General features: G+C 41.3%; 1 protein-coding gene across 3 annotated transcripts in view; it reads right to left on the minus strand.

Annotated features, from left to right (window-relative positions):
- The window catches only part of IQCH (IQ motif containing H), a 197,515-nt gene that overhangs the window by 144,625 nt on the left and 35,975 nt on the right, over positions 1 to 16,915 (minus strand). The window contains exon 6 of one of the 3 annotated variants that reach the window (XM_087856836.1): positions 13,193 to 13,212. The exons of the other annotated variants lie outside the window; for them this stretch is intronic. Within the exon in view, the coding sequence (XP_087712962.1) occupies positions 13,193 to 13,212 (20 nt within the window). The remainder of the gene's footprint in view (positions 1 to 13,192; positions 13,213 to 16,915) is intronic. 3 annotated transcript variants of the gene reach the window in all.

Here is a 16,915-nt window from a genome sequence, read left to right on the forward strand (position 1 = left end):
TGGTATCCTCAAGGCATATCATAATTCAGAGCTCATTGAATCCTGTCTTATCTCCTTTGAGGAAGGGATAGCGCAAAAGAATGTTTTAAAAAATATAATCAGTTAAAATGTATTGGGAAGGAGCAATTAACAAAGATATATAAATAGCAAATGTTTTTCTTTTTCATAAAGGTAATACAATGGCAAGCAAGACTAAATAATGGCCTAGTTATGCTTTTGGTAATGGTAGAGTAGCTTATAACTGACTAACCCCTCTGAAGATAACAAATATAAATTATGGATAAAATAATTTAAAAAACCCAACTATTTGAAGGTACTGAGATAAATTGAAAGAAGAAGCTAGAAGAAAGTTGATCTTGAAAGAAGGGAACTACAATAGTTGAGGTTTGTGTGTGTGTGACTTCTGGTCTGGAATACTTCTCAGTCCATGTGATATAGAAGGAAGTCACAGTCTTACTGGTTAGAGAAGTAAGAGGATGGAGTATAGGGCCCCATAAAGGCTGAAAATGAGGGGGAATCCCAGAAAAGGCAGGGACCCATAACTTACAAATAAATTCCATGCAAATCCTTGACTGACCCCTAAGCTACACCTAAATGGAAGAGATTCTAAGGAACCCAGCAAAGACACAGCAGTTAACAATTTGAAAAAAACTGAGCAGAGATTTCAGCTGCTACTCACCAAGGGTAGAGTTTGGAATTTGAGTCTAGCAAATTAATTGCCTATTTGAACAGGCATCAACACATTAGAGAGCAAGGTGCCAGAAATCAGAGTCTCCATAACACATCATTTATAATGTTCATAACAATGAAAAGTCACTATATCTACAAAGAAACGGGAAAATGTTCACACAGGAGAAACAGTCATCAATAGAAACATACCTCAGAGGTGATGTTTTATGGTAAAGATGGTGATGATGGTTTCACATGTATACATGTAATCTCCAAATTCACCAAGCCATATACATTAAATATGCACAGCTTTTTGTATGTTAATCATACTTTAATAAAGTAGTTTAAAAAAAAAGAAACAGATGTCAAGATGATTCGGGGCAGAATTAGCAGATAAAGACTTTAAAGCTGTTATTATACATACTTTAAGGACTTTAAAGGAAATAAGGAATCAATGATTCAAATAATGGCTGACTTAATCCAAACAATGGAACTTTAAAGCATTGAATTATTTAAAAAAAAAAAAAACAACCCTGACAACCCACAATTCTATGTAAAAGCAGTATAAAGAATTTTTTTTTTTTTTTTTTTTTTTGCAAAAGAAAACAGTGAGTCACCAGCAGGCATGTGTTACATTGCCTTGAGCAGGCAAGAAATGTTTAAAGAAGTTTTTTAGGCAGACAGAAAATGACACAAGATGGAAACTCAGATGTCTATGGTAAATATCAAATACTATGCATTTTTCTTTTCTTAATTTCTCTGAAAGACAACTGGCTATTTAAGGCAAAAAAATTATAACATGCTGTGCACTTTACAATATATATAAATCACATGACAGTACCACAAAGGATTGGGACAATAGCACAAATGAAATTCTGTAGTTGTGAGTTCCTTTTTATTTATAAAAATTAAATTTATTTATTTGACAGAGAGAGAGAGAGCACAATCAGCGGGGTGAGGAGCAGAGGGAGAAGCAGACTCCCCTGCTGAGCAGGGAGCCTGATGCTGGGCTGAATCCTGGCACTCCAGGATCATGACCCAGGCTGAAGGCAGACGCTTAACTGACTGAGCCACCCAGGTGCCTCTACTTGCAAGTTCCTTACATTGTATGTGAACTGGTGCAATATTAACTCTGAGGAAACTCTAATAAGTTGAGGATGCATATTGTAATTCCAAGAGCAACCACTAAAAATAACACAAAGAGGTGTCGTTTAAAAGTCAATAAAACAGACTATTAAAGGGGCGCCTGGGTGGTACAGCGGTTAAGCATCTGCCTTTGGCTCAGGGCGTGATCCCGGCATTATGGGATCGAGCCCCACATCAGGCTCCTCTGCTATGAGCCTGCTTCTTCCTCTCCCACTCCCCCTGCTTGTGTTCCCTCTCTCGCTGGCTGTCTCTATCTCTGTCGAATAAATAAACAAAAAATCCTTAAAAAAAAACCAGACTATTAAAAAAATTTTTTAATCAAATAACCCTAAATCAGTCAGACAACAAAGGAACAAAAAAGAGACAGTAAAAATAGAAAACAAGTAGAAAAATAATTGTTCTACATTAAGCCATGTCAATAATTGTATTAAATGAAAATGGACTAAACACTCTAATTAAAAAGCAGAGATTATCAGACTGTATTTTAACCAGAAGATAAAACTATATGCTATCAATAAGAGGTGAATTTTAATTTAATTTTTAGAGAGAGCAAGCACACGTGCACAGTGGGGAGGGGCAGAGGGAAAGGGAGAGAGACAATCTTAAGCATACTCCATGCCCAGTGAAGAGCCCGACGTGGGGCTCAATCTCACGACCCTGAGATCATGACCTGAGCCAAAATCAAGAGTCAGATGCTTAACCGACTGTGCCACCCAGGCAACCCAAGGTGAATTTTAATTTTAAAGACACAAGTTGAAGTAACAACAACAAAAGGTTGATACACCATGTAAACAGAAAGCAAAAGGAAGAGGGAGTGGCTACATTAGTATCAGACAAAGTAGGAAAATATGTAGTATCATCTAAACACTTTTCCCTTGAAAATAGTTAAAATGCAACACTTAAGTAAGACTTCCTGAAGTGCCTTCCTCTGAATATAGTCCTATGAGCTATTCTGTAGAAAAGGAGGAGAGTTGGGCAACACTACTCCCTGCGAGGGCCTCCCTCCTCCTGAAGATTCATGGTGCACTCCAGCGAGGTAGTGACTCCAGATGGCCTAACGGTGTGAAGGTCAGCCTGACTCTCTTCAGCCTCACGTTTCCTGTTTTTATGGGGCCACAAAACTCTCCTTTCATGGAACACCTGTTCACATTCCAAGGAACCAGTATTCTTTGGAACACATTTTCAAAAAAATCTGACCAAAGGGTTAGTATAAAGCTAACAACTGTGATCACTATGATTCATCACTGTGAGACCATACTGCAAAGTGAAAATATAAGGGGTAACATGGTTTTACAGGAAATGTTTCTTCAAGGAGCCTGCAACACACTGGACTCAGGGTTTTTTCGATGGATTCAAATAGAAGTCTAATTACTTGTTGTTGCTATTTTTCCTCTGTAAATTTAATAGCATGTCTCTGCAGCATTCCAGTAGAAATTTAAACATTCTGGAAAAGCGATTACAGGAGAACAATAAAGCACTGGGATTTCATCTACACGTCTGTTACATCTCATACAAGAAAAAAGAATAACTTGAGCTGCTCACACTTGTGACTTTTGCATATTGGTGAATATTATACCACACCACCGCCCAAACATTGTCACAAGGTATGAAAAGACAGCAACCGGAGGACCTCTGGGTTCTATGCCATTTTTCTTCTGTAAACGTAGGGCTGCGTATTACAAATTGATACTTAGATAGAATCGATCGTCTCAACCTTCACCGGAGGCCCGTGAGATGAAGTGAGTTTAAACAGTGGTCCTTTCAGTGAAAACCTAAGAAAGACTCTGTGAATGGGTTTATCACGTATTATAATTATTTTTGCACTTGTGATTCACCGCCTTGGTCTAGAACAGTGTGCCAGTCTCTAGGCATTGTTGTTTAAATACTGGCAAGGGTCACAAGTGAGAGAGCGTTCGGTCCTCATTTACCTCATACCAGCAGCTGCGTTGGCACGCAGCTGCACAACTGCTGGGGGCTCTCTTTATTTAATTTGGCATCCCTTCCTGAGCAGTATTGAGACTTCCACTTCAACGACTCCACTGGGCTTTGCCATAATTTCTGTGCTGTATCAGTAAACTCTGCCGGAGAGATGCCCAAGCAAACCTGAGAGCAGGCTAGGAGCATGTCCAGTTTAGGTATTTTTGCTTAAGTCAATGGGGGCATTAACCCCACAGACAAATCCAGCCCGTTTAAAAAATACAACATTATTCATTAGTGGAGAAACTGATTTGTAAGGAATAGTATTTAGTCCTCTTAGTAGTGTGTGTGTGTGTGTGTGTGTGTGTGTGTGTGTGTGTAAGACCCTGTCCTTTTCACAGTTTCTTTTGGGATAATTTTCCTAGACTCTGAATCAGACTGTCAAAAGTAAATATAGGCCCAAATTCTGAATAAGTCACATATTAATTATTAGGCTTGGTCATAAACCTTAGCCTCTATGCCCTGGGTTTCTTATCTGACACACTCTGAGAATTTAAAGTGGTAACACATAAAAGTCACTAGGACAAGTCAGGTACACAATAGGTACTCAACAGATGCTTTGTGAAATGCATAACTGGAAAAAGAAAAAAAACCAGTACCTTCTGTGAATTTTGTTTCCACTATCAGAAAACAGTTTCATCTAGTCTGCTTTTCTGTTTTACACATCTTGGTGGTGGTCAGAAAAGGGAAAGGAAGGGAACCAAAGGAAATTGATTTCGCTCAGAATCAGAATGGTAGGTTGTCAGAACTGGAAGGAATCTTAGGGATGGTGTGGTCCAATGCCCTAAATTTGCCGATGAACAAACTAAGGAGTCTAAGTGGTTGCCCCCACATCATATAGAAGTTAGTGACTGATCCAGGATTGGGGTCCAATATAAACATCTAAACATGGACTTTCCTTATAATTCAGACTGTTAATATTGTGTGAAGCTATGATGTTTAGAGAAACCTTCCTTTGGCTAACTTGAAAAATAGTTCTCTTTTTATGATTTTCTTATTATTTTTTTCTCTTTTAACATTTTACTTTACTTTAATCCATGAGGAGTTTTCTTTGGTTTAGTATGTAAAGTTAGGACTTAACTGAATGCTCTCTTCCCAAATTGCTAGCCTAGTGACTTGGCATCACACAACTCACCGGCCCTCCCATTCCCCCCAGCTTACAGTGTCACCTTCCCTACATTCAAAATTATTATTTACATTGAGGTCAATATCCATGCTCATTTTATTATTCCATTGATGTGTCTGTTAATTTTTCTACCCATAGGATGCTGTTATAATTATGTTAATGTTGTTACATGTTTTAACAAGTTGTCTGAAAAATTTACCTTCATTAATCTTCTTTAGGAAAAAAAAGAAACCTGAAGGTTTTGCCCATTTATTTTTCAAGATGATGAACACTGGCAAGTGGAAGAGAATTAATATTCCACACAGACCAAATAAAACCCATAAGAATTTTGATTGAAATTACATTAGATATAAATATTAATTTGGAAACAACTGGCATTCTTATAATCATTTTTCCTTTTTGGGACTATGATATATCTTTTTATTTATTCAACTCTTCTTTGATGTGGCTCAGTGAATTTGAGGCATAGCATGTCAAACTTTAAAAATCATTCAATGATGATCTAGGGAAGGGAAAATAAATTCTACCTGAAGAGATCTAGGGAGATATTTCTTATGGCCAATAAGAGGAGTACTCCACAAATGTAGCCAAACGAGGTCGATGGTATTTCATTATTTAAATTAACTTGACACAGCCTAACTCAATTACACAGATCCTTACCAAGCTGTTATTCAAAGTCATTAACCACATATGCATCAACCAACAGTAAGTTTATATTGGGTTCTTACCAGATCCAGCACCATGTTTGATGTTGGCGATATGTTCCCTAACCTCAAAGGAGTTTACAGTCTTTTTTTTTTTTTAAGATTTTATTTATTTATTTTAGAGAGAGAGACAGAGATAGCGACAGAGAGCACAGGCAGGGAGGAGAGGGAGAAGCAGGCTCCGCACTGAGCAGGGAATCTGACGTGGGGCTTGATCCCAGGGTCTGGGATCATGACCTGAGCCAAAGGTAGGTGCTTAACCAACTAAGCCACCCAGGCACCCCAGGAGTTTACAGTCTGATTGAAGTAAGTTTCCACCTTTAAAAGCACCAGATCTAGAGAGTAGATTTTTTTAAAAAGATTTTATATATTTGAGAGAGAGAGTACACGTAGGGGTGGAAGGGTAGGCAGAGGGAAAGGGAGAAGCAGACTGCCCAGTGAGTGGGAAGCCTGACATGGGGCTCAATCCCAGGACCCCAGGATCATAACCTGAGCCACAGACAGATGCTCAACTGACTGAGCCCCCCGGGTGCCCTGCGAGTAGATCTTAAATGTTCTCACACGAACTCACAGAAGGGGTAGTTATATGAGGTGATGGGTGATACAGTGTAGCACTACAGTGATACTACACAGTGTTTACTACATTACAGTGTAGCGTATGCACGTGTCAAATCATCACACTGGACACCTTAAACTTACACAACATCTGTCACTTCTATCTCAATAAGCCTGGGGCGGGGCCGGAGAGTACTAACTCCTCTTCTTGTTCTAATCCTTGAGTTAATAGAGCCTCTTCCTAAGTAGTTTGATCTTTTACTTCTATTCCCAGACCGAGGTAGAGAAATTTCTCCAGCAAATTCCTTGGTCAGCAAGGGAGCAGTTTTTGGCTGGGTCCCACATCTTCTCTTCTAGTGTAGGTCGAAGTCATCATCCTCAAAGCTACCTGGGGGTACCATAGACAGACTGGCTGAGTTTGAATTATGACCCTTTGACTTGTCACTGTGCGATTTTGGACAAGTTATTTAACCACTTTGCCTCTGTTTCCCCAAATATAAAATGGAAGTGGTAATTGTATTTAACTCGTAGGGTTACTGTGAAGATTACATGAGCTAATTTGCGTAGATTGTACTTGCCACCATGCCCAGCGTGCAGAAGCACTCAGAAACGCTGGCTATTACTTAAAATGCGGTTTCCTAGGCAGGTAATACATTTCAGCTTAAAATGCAGCCTGGAGCAAAAGCACAGCTAGGTGTTCTGCAAGTGTTCAAGATTAGAAAATGGGAGCTTGTGGGGGAATGATCTAACCTTCTGTGGAAGTTTAGGTCCTACACTTGAAACTGTGGGTAAATGGAATAAGATACCAGTTTCTGTGGGAAAATGGTGGCATCTGCCCTTGGGATTTCAATGTTTTAGATTAGATGATAATTCCATAATGAGAAGGCTATAGTTTTAAAAATCCTTGGAAGAAAGAGTCAATCGTCTTTTTTTTTTTTGGTTATATTATGGTTATATTAAATGAATCCAATATTAAGTATCCAGTTAATCTTTAAATGGGTCAAGAGGAGATGGGGATAATGTTTTCTTGGTGGTCAGCTACCTCTCTTAGGTCAATGCCTGTTTTCACTTTACAGTGTCTCCTGATAACATTGTACAAGGATCAGCCCCTTTTTTGGTTAGACATGGAAAACAGTATTTTGAAACTCAGAAGAGAATTTTCTTAGGAACGTATTAAACAAAGTGGATAGGTCACGAGAGATATTAGTACAACTGAACCTAACCACTGGCCACATCTGGGCCTCTCACCAGCCAGGCATGGGGAAAGCAGAATTCTTTTGCTCTAAGTGGCCCCAGCGTCTTGAGAAACTGTCCAGCCCTGAGTAGCACACCCGGGCTCTCCCTGGGAGATAGGGAAGCAGGGTATCTCACCAAGAAATCCCCAAGGATCCTTTGCATTACTGGTTCCTTCCCACCTCTCTCATCTTTCTCCTTCTGATGCCTCATGCCTCCTATTTCTTCCAGCCAGGGTCCCTGTCCTGCTCTGGGTACTACAATGACTCAGATAGGAAGAAAGAGTCGTGACAAGGACTGAGCCTTAAGCTAACAAAATGAGCACACGATCAATGTGGTCAGCTCTGTGCCGAAGTTGCTTTAAAGGCCTCAGGCCCCAGAAAGGAATGTAGTGTAACTAGTGTTATCGAACTAGGTGCCAACTGAAGGTATAATTTCCTTTTATTGTAGGAAATCAGTAAAAAGGAAAGGCGGTGGTGAAGAGCACAGGTTCTAATATCAGAGAGGCCTGGATTTGAATCCGGGCTGTCCCACTCACTGATTGCATGACTGGAGCAAGAAATATAATTTCTCTATGCCTCAGTTTCTTTATCAGTAAGACGGGAGGTCATATCACTCCCTCCACTGGGATCGATGTGGCCATGGATATAAGAAGCTCAGTGCTGTGCAACGTCGTTCACAGAGTCAAGTCCAAGCAGATCGTAGCTGTTTATTATAAAAAGTTGAACCAGAGAGTCAGAATTTCTCCGTGTCCGTAAAGCACTCCACGGGGATGTATTCCTCTCCCGTTGGCAGGAGCAGCTTCACAGATGGATGCATCGGACTAGAAACGTGCAATGCCGCTCACCAGGAAGACTGTCCAACTAATTACCCTCAGTCAGTTTCCCTGTTCACTAAGGAGCCTTGTAACGGGGCCGTCCGTTTCTCTTTCTAAGAAGGGAACAATGTGCTCCCCAGATCAGGCAGACTGGAACATTCAGGCTTGTCCTACCATTACAACTCTCCTTAGAATAAATACGATGGCATTTCAGTTTATACGTCAGTCTCTCATGGGGTCAGCTGCACCCAAGAGTGGAATCTCTAACTGTAAAGTTAAGGGTCCTACGTACCCTGGGTGGCACCAAATTAGCAGCACTCCTGGGTTCTCCAGCTGCAAATTGCCGACCTGTGACATAGCTGTAGACTGGAGGTCACCTGCCTGGCCCCAGTGGACTTACTTTTGTATTATTCTAAGTATAAGAACGCTTTGGACATGTTCTTAGGGTTTTTACTTCTTGCAAAAGAGCAAAAAAGGAAGAAAAAAGCCTATCCCATGAACACTACTTTTCCTTTTTCCCCCCCCTGTTTAGCATAAACAGAGAAGTTGGGAAACACACCCGTATTTTAGAAAACACTCGGATGAAGATAGTCCCCTGGGGTTTTTCTTTGCATGAGCAGGTGGGACTATAGTGAGTTAGCAAGCGGGTGAGATTCAGGGGCTCACACTGTCCAGTGCTGAGGCTGGTAACTGGCAATGAGGAAGGGGGGTGAGCAGAGAAGGGGTGCAGGGTAGAGTGGAGGGGAGGGCAGCCAGCATTTGCGAGAAGCCAGTCACTCCTGTGCTCTCCCTGGCTCTCTTGCCTCTACCAGTCTTGCCCCAGATCCTGCTTTGGACTAATACTGGAGGGAGAGGTGAGATGAGGGGATTAGAGATGAGGTTCCAGTGGAGTCCCAGTTAGCAGTGGGGGAATATTCAGCATCTGGACAGAAAGCCCAGCCATCCAGCTAGATTGGCAGCTCTGAGTGGCCATTCATTTGACAGGGACAGAGTTGTATGGAAATGGTCAGGGGGAAGGCTGCCTGTAGAACTCTAAATAGGCCATTTCAGGAACATTGAACAAGTTCAAGAGATAATGCTAGATAATGCAATTCAAGAAATCTTTACCACCAAAGAAAGAGGAAATAAAGTTTAATAACCAATGAGGACATCAAGGGAGAGAGATCGTTCAGGAGAATTCTAAAACTGCCTTTCGGTGAGAGCATCTGGAGAAATGATCTAATTTCAGAAACTGTATGCCTTCAGCCCTTCTTTTTATGATCTAGGCTGAGATAACACAATTAGATTTCAGTAGCCCATTCAAGGCCAACCATCAATTGGCCTTACCCGTCCAGCCACATCTTTTGCGTTTTTTCCCTTTATAAAAACTCAAGATCATTAGGCAAAGCTCCAAGCCACCCTCTGTTACTCCCTCTTCTCCACCTTTGCTTGTATAGCTTCCAACGCAGGTCCCTCTTCTCTCAGCCACGCCCACCAGCTCCTCCAAGGCCTATTTTGACTCACGCACCCCCCCTACCCCGGGGGTGGGGGGGAGTTACACCCATCACTACTTTGTCTCCCTGAGAGGCTGGCAGTTCCCCAAGGCACCAACGCAGCATTGATCTGGGAGTCAGGGAATCAGAGCCGTGGCCCAACGAGGAGGACTCCGAACAAGCCAGATTGTCTTCTCAGGATACAGACGGGGAATCTCAGTCCTTAGAGACTGAATGATGTTCCCATGACAGTGAAGCTATTACAGCAGTGGTGGGGCCCAGTTAGCGCCCACGTTCTCTGAGTCTCCTCTCGGTCTATGGTTCTTTCCACTGAAAAGCTCACGGCGGCTTCCAGACCTCAAGGTTGCCAACCATGAACAGATTTATCCAGGCTATCATCGCAGATAGAATGGAAATCAAAAAACTATATAAATTGGCTACTTTGGTGGCATATTGTCCCAACGTTACAGCCTAATGAGAAGGATCTCCTCCAAATAAATACCTTCTGGGCTTATATTACACATTCTGATTCAGAGAGGATGCTTTTAAAGAAAGTTTAGGGTGAATTACTCTAGTCTGTGGGTACTTACTTCTGTTCTACCAAGGAGGTTTTAAAAGGCTAGGAATGTATACTTGAATTCAAGTACAGTTTAAGGTACAATGGGTTAGAATATTGGAGAACACAGCAATTGTATTTATTCATCTCAAGTACCTCTCAGTGGATAATTAACCTGGGCCATGATAAAAACAATTCTATTAGGCCCATTTCTCTTGTGGCTAATGCTACTGTGCTTCTTGCTATAGTATTTTTCCTTTGCTTCATTCTAAATAGAATGCTTACTAGGATAATGCAAGTATTACCTCTTACGTAGCAGTTCCATTCTCCTCCTTGGAATGGAAAAGACACAGTGGTTAGAGGAAAGCAGGAAGTTTATATTTTCACTCATGAGGATGCAATTCTTATGAAAATCTGCAGTGGCAGTCTAGATGTATCTACTGTTTGGTAGGTTTTCTGTACCATCCACTAAGAGAAGTGAGTCTTTTATCCATAAAGAATACAGAGTTTTTAGGATACTTCTCTGTTCTGATACACACTTTGCCCCACACTGGATATTTGTGGGAAAGGGAAGGAAATCTATCACAGGGAGTTCTAATTTGGGGGGGGGGCATGGATCCTTTTGGGAGTCTGGTGATGCCTATAGACCCCTTCTCAGAATAATGTTTTCATAAATGCATAAAATAGTATACATTGGAAACCAAGTATATTGAAATACAGTTCTATCCATGGACCCCTGATGCCCTAAAGCTGTTATAGAGCTGACTCAGGCTCCACCATCTACGTAATTTTTGGCTCCTCAAATGCAATTAAGGGTTAGAAACATAGCCTCCTACTTACCAAAACTCAAGCCCAAAACCCAAGTCACAAAGTGCAAAGGCATTGGATCACATCAGGGAGCAAGGCTAGCTGGTTAGCAGGTGGCTGCTGACCTGGGATGATTCCAGGGCAGTGAAAGGCTCTCTTCCTGCATCCCCAAATCCCCCTTCTCCCTGTCCACTCATGCTTGAAATCCCTTAATAGAGTCTAAGTCCTTTGGTTTAATTAAATAGAGGATTTACTCTTGTTAAAAAACAAAAACCCATGGGAGAAGTAATACTCCCTGCCAAAGATTTTCAAATTTGTTTTCAGGAGTAGAAGTTATTTTCCAAATGCAACCTCAAATAGAATGCTGATATGTAAATAAATGCAAGTTTTACAAGAGTTTAGTATAATTCTGTATGTTGAGTCATATACACAAATAAGCATATATATCATATGTAAATCAACACTGGAAGCAATGAGGTTGTCTCGATGAAGGCAAATTATGAGATCAAGAGGTACAGATAATAGCTACCATCTTGCATCCATCTCAGCATACAGTCTATTTCTGTATTTTTCTCTTGCGTGCGCAAGATGGAGAACATTCTGATGTCAATGGATAAGGAATTTCAAATAGCTAACAACTTGTTATGGTGTTTATGATCTCAGGAGTTCCCTCAATTAAAATGGTCCAGAAGCTTTAAAGAACAGTAGGAATTTTTGTTTCAAATGGAATCACTAACATCGTTTAACAACTGCTCGTATTCCTTAGTGATTAAGGATTAGCTGGGGAGTACTTAATTTAGGGAGATTTGTCCTGTACATTTCATAAACACTTTGCATCCTAACTCTCCTTATCTACTTCATGACCTAGGTGAGTAGCTTAACCTTAGTCTCAGTTTCCTCATGTGTAAAATGGTTATAAAAATAGCACGTATTTTATAGGTTTCAGGGTTAAAGAGGAGAGTGTACATAAGGCCCTTAGCACAGTGTCTGCAACAGTGTAGCAAGTGCTCTTATTCTTGGGGGGGGGGGTCGAATGACTGGAAGTACTTTTCAAATGTGTCCTGTAACGTTGTAAGATGTTCCATCATGTCCCATTTAAAATTCTTCTCGGGTATCTCGGCACCCTCCTGTTTCGGATAGTCACTCAACTGCAAAACAATCTAATTTTGTTTTGCGTGTTGAGTCCAAATTTTAAGAGGATGCTTTATTGCTGACCTTTCATGTACAGCTGTAAGCAAAGTAATATGGCAGCCCTGCATTGCCAGATGAAGATCGTGCAGCACATTTCCAACCAGGTGAGAACCAACCCCAAACTGAAATGAGCAATGAGACGATCGGTAATGCTGTATCCCCACCGTGCGACATGTATTGTTGTAATTGTACCATTGACTATTACGCTGCCAAACGTGAGCTCCAGAGAACTCACCTGGCTTTGACTGCACGGTGGCACACATGTGTTGTAATGCTTACACCAGTAGAATGCTTAGTAGGGGCTAGGAACTACTTTAAGAACTTGACATGTATTTGCTGACTTAACCTTCACTTATTTGTGTGATTATTATAGGAGTATATATGAGCAGATCTGAATTTCAGATCTCGTACAAAGATACACCCCATATAATAAAAAAGCCTTCCTAAGGAATTCAAATGTGTGTGTGTGCGTGCATGCCCACACACTCACAGAATTAACCTGACAGCACTAACTAACCCATTGATGATATCTAGTATGTACGAAAATTTGGTACCTAACTTAAGTATGTCTGTGTTTTCTTTATTACACTTTAAAATGGTTCAAATATTTATCAAAAAATTAAATATGAATTAAATGCTTGCAGTCTCCCTGAAACTCACTGGCGTTCTCCATAACAATTTGAAAACGAGAGCATTAAGCCTTATTACTCATTTATACTGGAGGGTGAAAGGAGCCAAATCAGATCCTTCCCCGGGAGCACAGGTGTGAAGAAGGGGAAGGAAGTATGTGATTTCTAATATTAGCTCATTTCCCCCAAAGCCGGGAACCTTATGAGGTACCTATTGTGTGCCAGCAATGTTATATTACCTATAATTTCCAGAACCCCCTTGCCTAATGGGCACCACTGTCCTGACTCTGCAGAAGAGGAAACTGAGGACTTGAGATTGCATTTGCTTGCCTGGAGTTGCATAACTGGAAAATAGCAGATAGGACCCAAACTGAGCCACTCAACCCCACACCCTTATCCCCACACCAGACTGCCTCCAACCCAACTTCCCCATTTTATAACCCTGGAAGATGGGAATGAGCGAGGTGGAGTAACTTGCTCTGGGAAACAGCTAGTTGGTGGCAGGGCTGTTGCAGGAATCCAGGAGCGAGGGCGTTTCACTAGGGAGACTCTCTCGGATGGTCTAGTGGGAGGATGCCCTATGCAAACAGGGTGACCGGGGCCAGCAACATCGTTTCTTTACTTCCGGACTCAGCATCAGGTCACTTAGTTTCAATGAGAGATTGGATGTAGGAGGAGACAGACCACTCCTCTTCTGAGCACCTATTATGTGCAAAACACTGCTTGGGGCATTGGAAGGTCTGACAAACAGGCACACTGAAGGGATAGCAAGGTCCCTGCTCTCATATCATCAGTGTGAGAAAGAAGGCATCATCAAAGAAAATATTAAATAGAATCCGTGGGAGCTTTTCAGTAATATTTTGGTCCTCTCCCTCACCCTCTACAGTAATGCAAGTTTTAAATGACAGTATAAAACTTGGCACAATACAATCCGCGAAAATTGCCACTAGTCACAACTCATATTTTCAGAGCCCTTACTTGTACCAGGACCTTTGCTAAGTGCTTTGAATTCTCTCATTTAAATCTCAGTACGATCCTATGAGATACATTTATTATGGACATTTTACATGTGAAACAATGCAGGCTGTTTCTGGGAGGTCCCTCCTCCAGGAAGATTCACACCACGCGGTCTAGTGGGCCCCAGAATCCCTACGCTGAGAGCGTACGAGCGTTTGCAGTTTGCATAGGGTTGATGGGTCTGGGAAGGCGTGCGGCATCTCAGCACAGAAACTCGGGAAACACACGTTCTCAGGAAGTTTGGGAACCCCCTACCGCTGGATTTTTTGTGAATAGTACCTAATGAGGGCATAACCTCTAATAGCCTCTTCCCGCTCCCAGAGTCCTATTGGGCTTTTGTGAGAGAGCCCGAACACAGCCAATGACAACTGTCTCATCACTTTCTTCAGCTTTTCCAAGACTCAAAACCCAGGTGGAACTAAAGTTGTAAATAGCAGCCACTTACAAAGGTGGTACATCACCCCTTCCGCCACCACCACCGCCGCCGCCACCACCACTGCCATATTGGGGGAGTACATGTGAGGAATCAGGAGGAGCACGACAGAAGTGGGGATGCCGTCTGTGTGTTGCCATCACAGTGCTTGGGTACTGACTGTGTGTCATAAATAGGATATGGCATTTCTGAATGTCTTTAAAGCTATTTTCCTTTTGTTCCACTAATTTAATTTACCAAATGCTCCTGGGAAAGGGGAGGGGGGCCAAGATGCTGACTCCACGTTTCCTGAAAAAAATCCACATTTTCTTTTTAAACGGCTCTCAACGAAATTCCATCTGATTGCTGGCCGACTCTCCCTCTGTCAAAATTCTGACCCGGCAGGTGTGAGAAAGAATAGATGCGGAACTTGAGTGAATACCCACATCTGTTTTTGGAAAAAAGGAACAGAAGCAGCACAGAAGGAAGTAAAAGAGATAATTGCTGGCTCGAACTACAATACATTTTACTTGTGGGCAGAGGGCCAGCTTGCAGCCGGCAGAATAGGCAGGCCCATCTTATTGGAATTCAGGGGTGGGCCTCCGTGCCTGTCCGGAGACAGCTGTAAACCAGCAGCCCATAGCATCGCAATCAGGCACCGAGTTTTGTCAAGGAATGCTGATATGTACAGAAGCCGCGTTGTCGGTTTCAACTGCACCCCTGCCTAGTGAAATGACAGTCAATCTCTGATTCCAGATGACAAGAACTGGAGAAAAACTTAAAACAAATGGCGACCTTTCAAAAGATTAATTTGTTTACCAACAAAATGTTCCCTCTTTGTCATCCGAGATGGGGGTGACCTTCACTTTCCCATATCTAGGCTGAAAGGATGCTGACTCTAGTCATCTGTTAACTCCGTCTCAGCAATTATTCCCTTTTTTATTTTTAGTGACAAGAAGGGTTTATTAATTCACTCTGCTTCTTGTTATGGTTTATAAATGCAACAAGCTCATTCTGAATTACTGCAGTGTAACATCAATTTGTTTAAATCTAATTCTGCTACCATTGCCAAATTACGTCGTGACTGTAATTGTGGCCATATGCATGGGCTTCAAACAACAATCATGTTTTGAAATCGTCCTTCTTTCTCCCCCGCCCCCCCCCACGCCCCACCCTCCCCCTTTCTTCTGGTGCTGCTTCTAATCATTTGACACGAACACAATTGCCTCACTTTTCATTACTTTATCATTTCAGAAATGAATGTACTTTCACGAGCGAGATTACTCTGTACACCCCAAGTGAAACAGTAAAGAATGAAACCATGATTTGTGAAGTGTGGTTGCTACCCAACTAAGTTAGTGAAAAACACCGCATAACGTATGACTCATAAAATCGAGAAATCATAATAGTATTAAATTCAACCTCATGAATAAATAAAAGATTCTAAGTTTACATTGCATTATATATTTATTTATTTGGAAAGTGGGACCAAAGGACTGGTATAATTCTACAGCGACTCATAGGTTGCCAACAAGAAAAATGGTTTTATGATTCTTTTCTAGGTCATAACAGTTATAATCAGAGTTATTTGTGCAGCGATTCAAAGCAATGTTTTGTTTGGCTATTTTGTTATGCATTCATAATTGTTCTTTTAAAATTCATGCTAACAGATACATGTTTCAAGCCTCGTAAGAAACCCTTTTTATTTAAGCGAAACAAATCAAAGTCAAATTTTCTGTAGATCTTTGAACGCGCTGCATCAGGAAGTCTAACTGGAATGTCAGTGAGGAAGTGTGAGGCTGATGTCTCGGAGATTTCTTCTTGTCTCCCCGTGCCTGTGGGGCTCTGCTCTAAAACCTGTTAGAAGGTTGGTGGTGGTGGTGGTGGTGTATAATTTGGCAGATTTAAGATATTGGGAAAACTCATTAGTGAGTTTCACTTTTAGTACTTTTTTGTAAATTGATTTTACATATAGTTACAGGATATAAAATTCTGAAGCCATGTGTGTGTGTGTGTGTGTGTGTGTGTGTGTGTGTATGTCTGGGGTATATGTGCTTTCATATACCAGCCCCTTATGATTAGGAAGAATATACCTCTTCGTAAAATGGAGAAAATACCAGTTTCTAGGAACTAATCATGTAAATAAGCTACATATTCAAATTTGCTCTGTCAAAAATGTCGAAGATTATTTACAGGCTTTTGACAAGCTGTGCAAGTTTCATAAGAAGGAAGGAAACACATGGCCCTCGGCAGCCAAATCATAATCCCCTTTGAGTGTTTAGAGTAGTTCTAAAAAGCGATTAGCCTTGATGCTGCTTTTCTAATTAACTATACATCACGACACTAGACACGTTGCTGCAGTGTGGGGAAGTGCTTTCAGAAACATTTTTATAAGTGGTAAATCACAACTGTATCTGTTCCCTAATGCTCTACACGATTGTTTAAAACCGATACCCGAATATTTCTTGAACGGGACTTTTGGCACAGTGTCTCCGTTTTATAAATCCAGAATGAAAATAACGATTTTCTGTTACTACCATCATATATACATTTGCAACGTGAAATGCCAGGATCAACTATTTTGATTGAAATGCTAACATCAGC

The sequence above is a fragment of the Ursus americanus genome, chromosome 28, assembly GCF_024610735.1.
Source record: "Ursus americanus isolate L20-20 chromosome 28, mUrsAme1.1.p, whole genome shotgun sequence".
NCBI classification, from domain to species: domain Eukaryota; kingdom Metazoa; phylum Chordata; class Mammalia; order Carnivora; family Ursidae; genus Ursus; species Ursus americanus.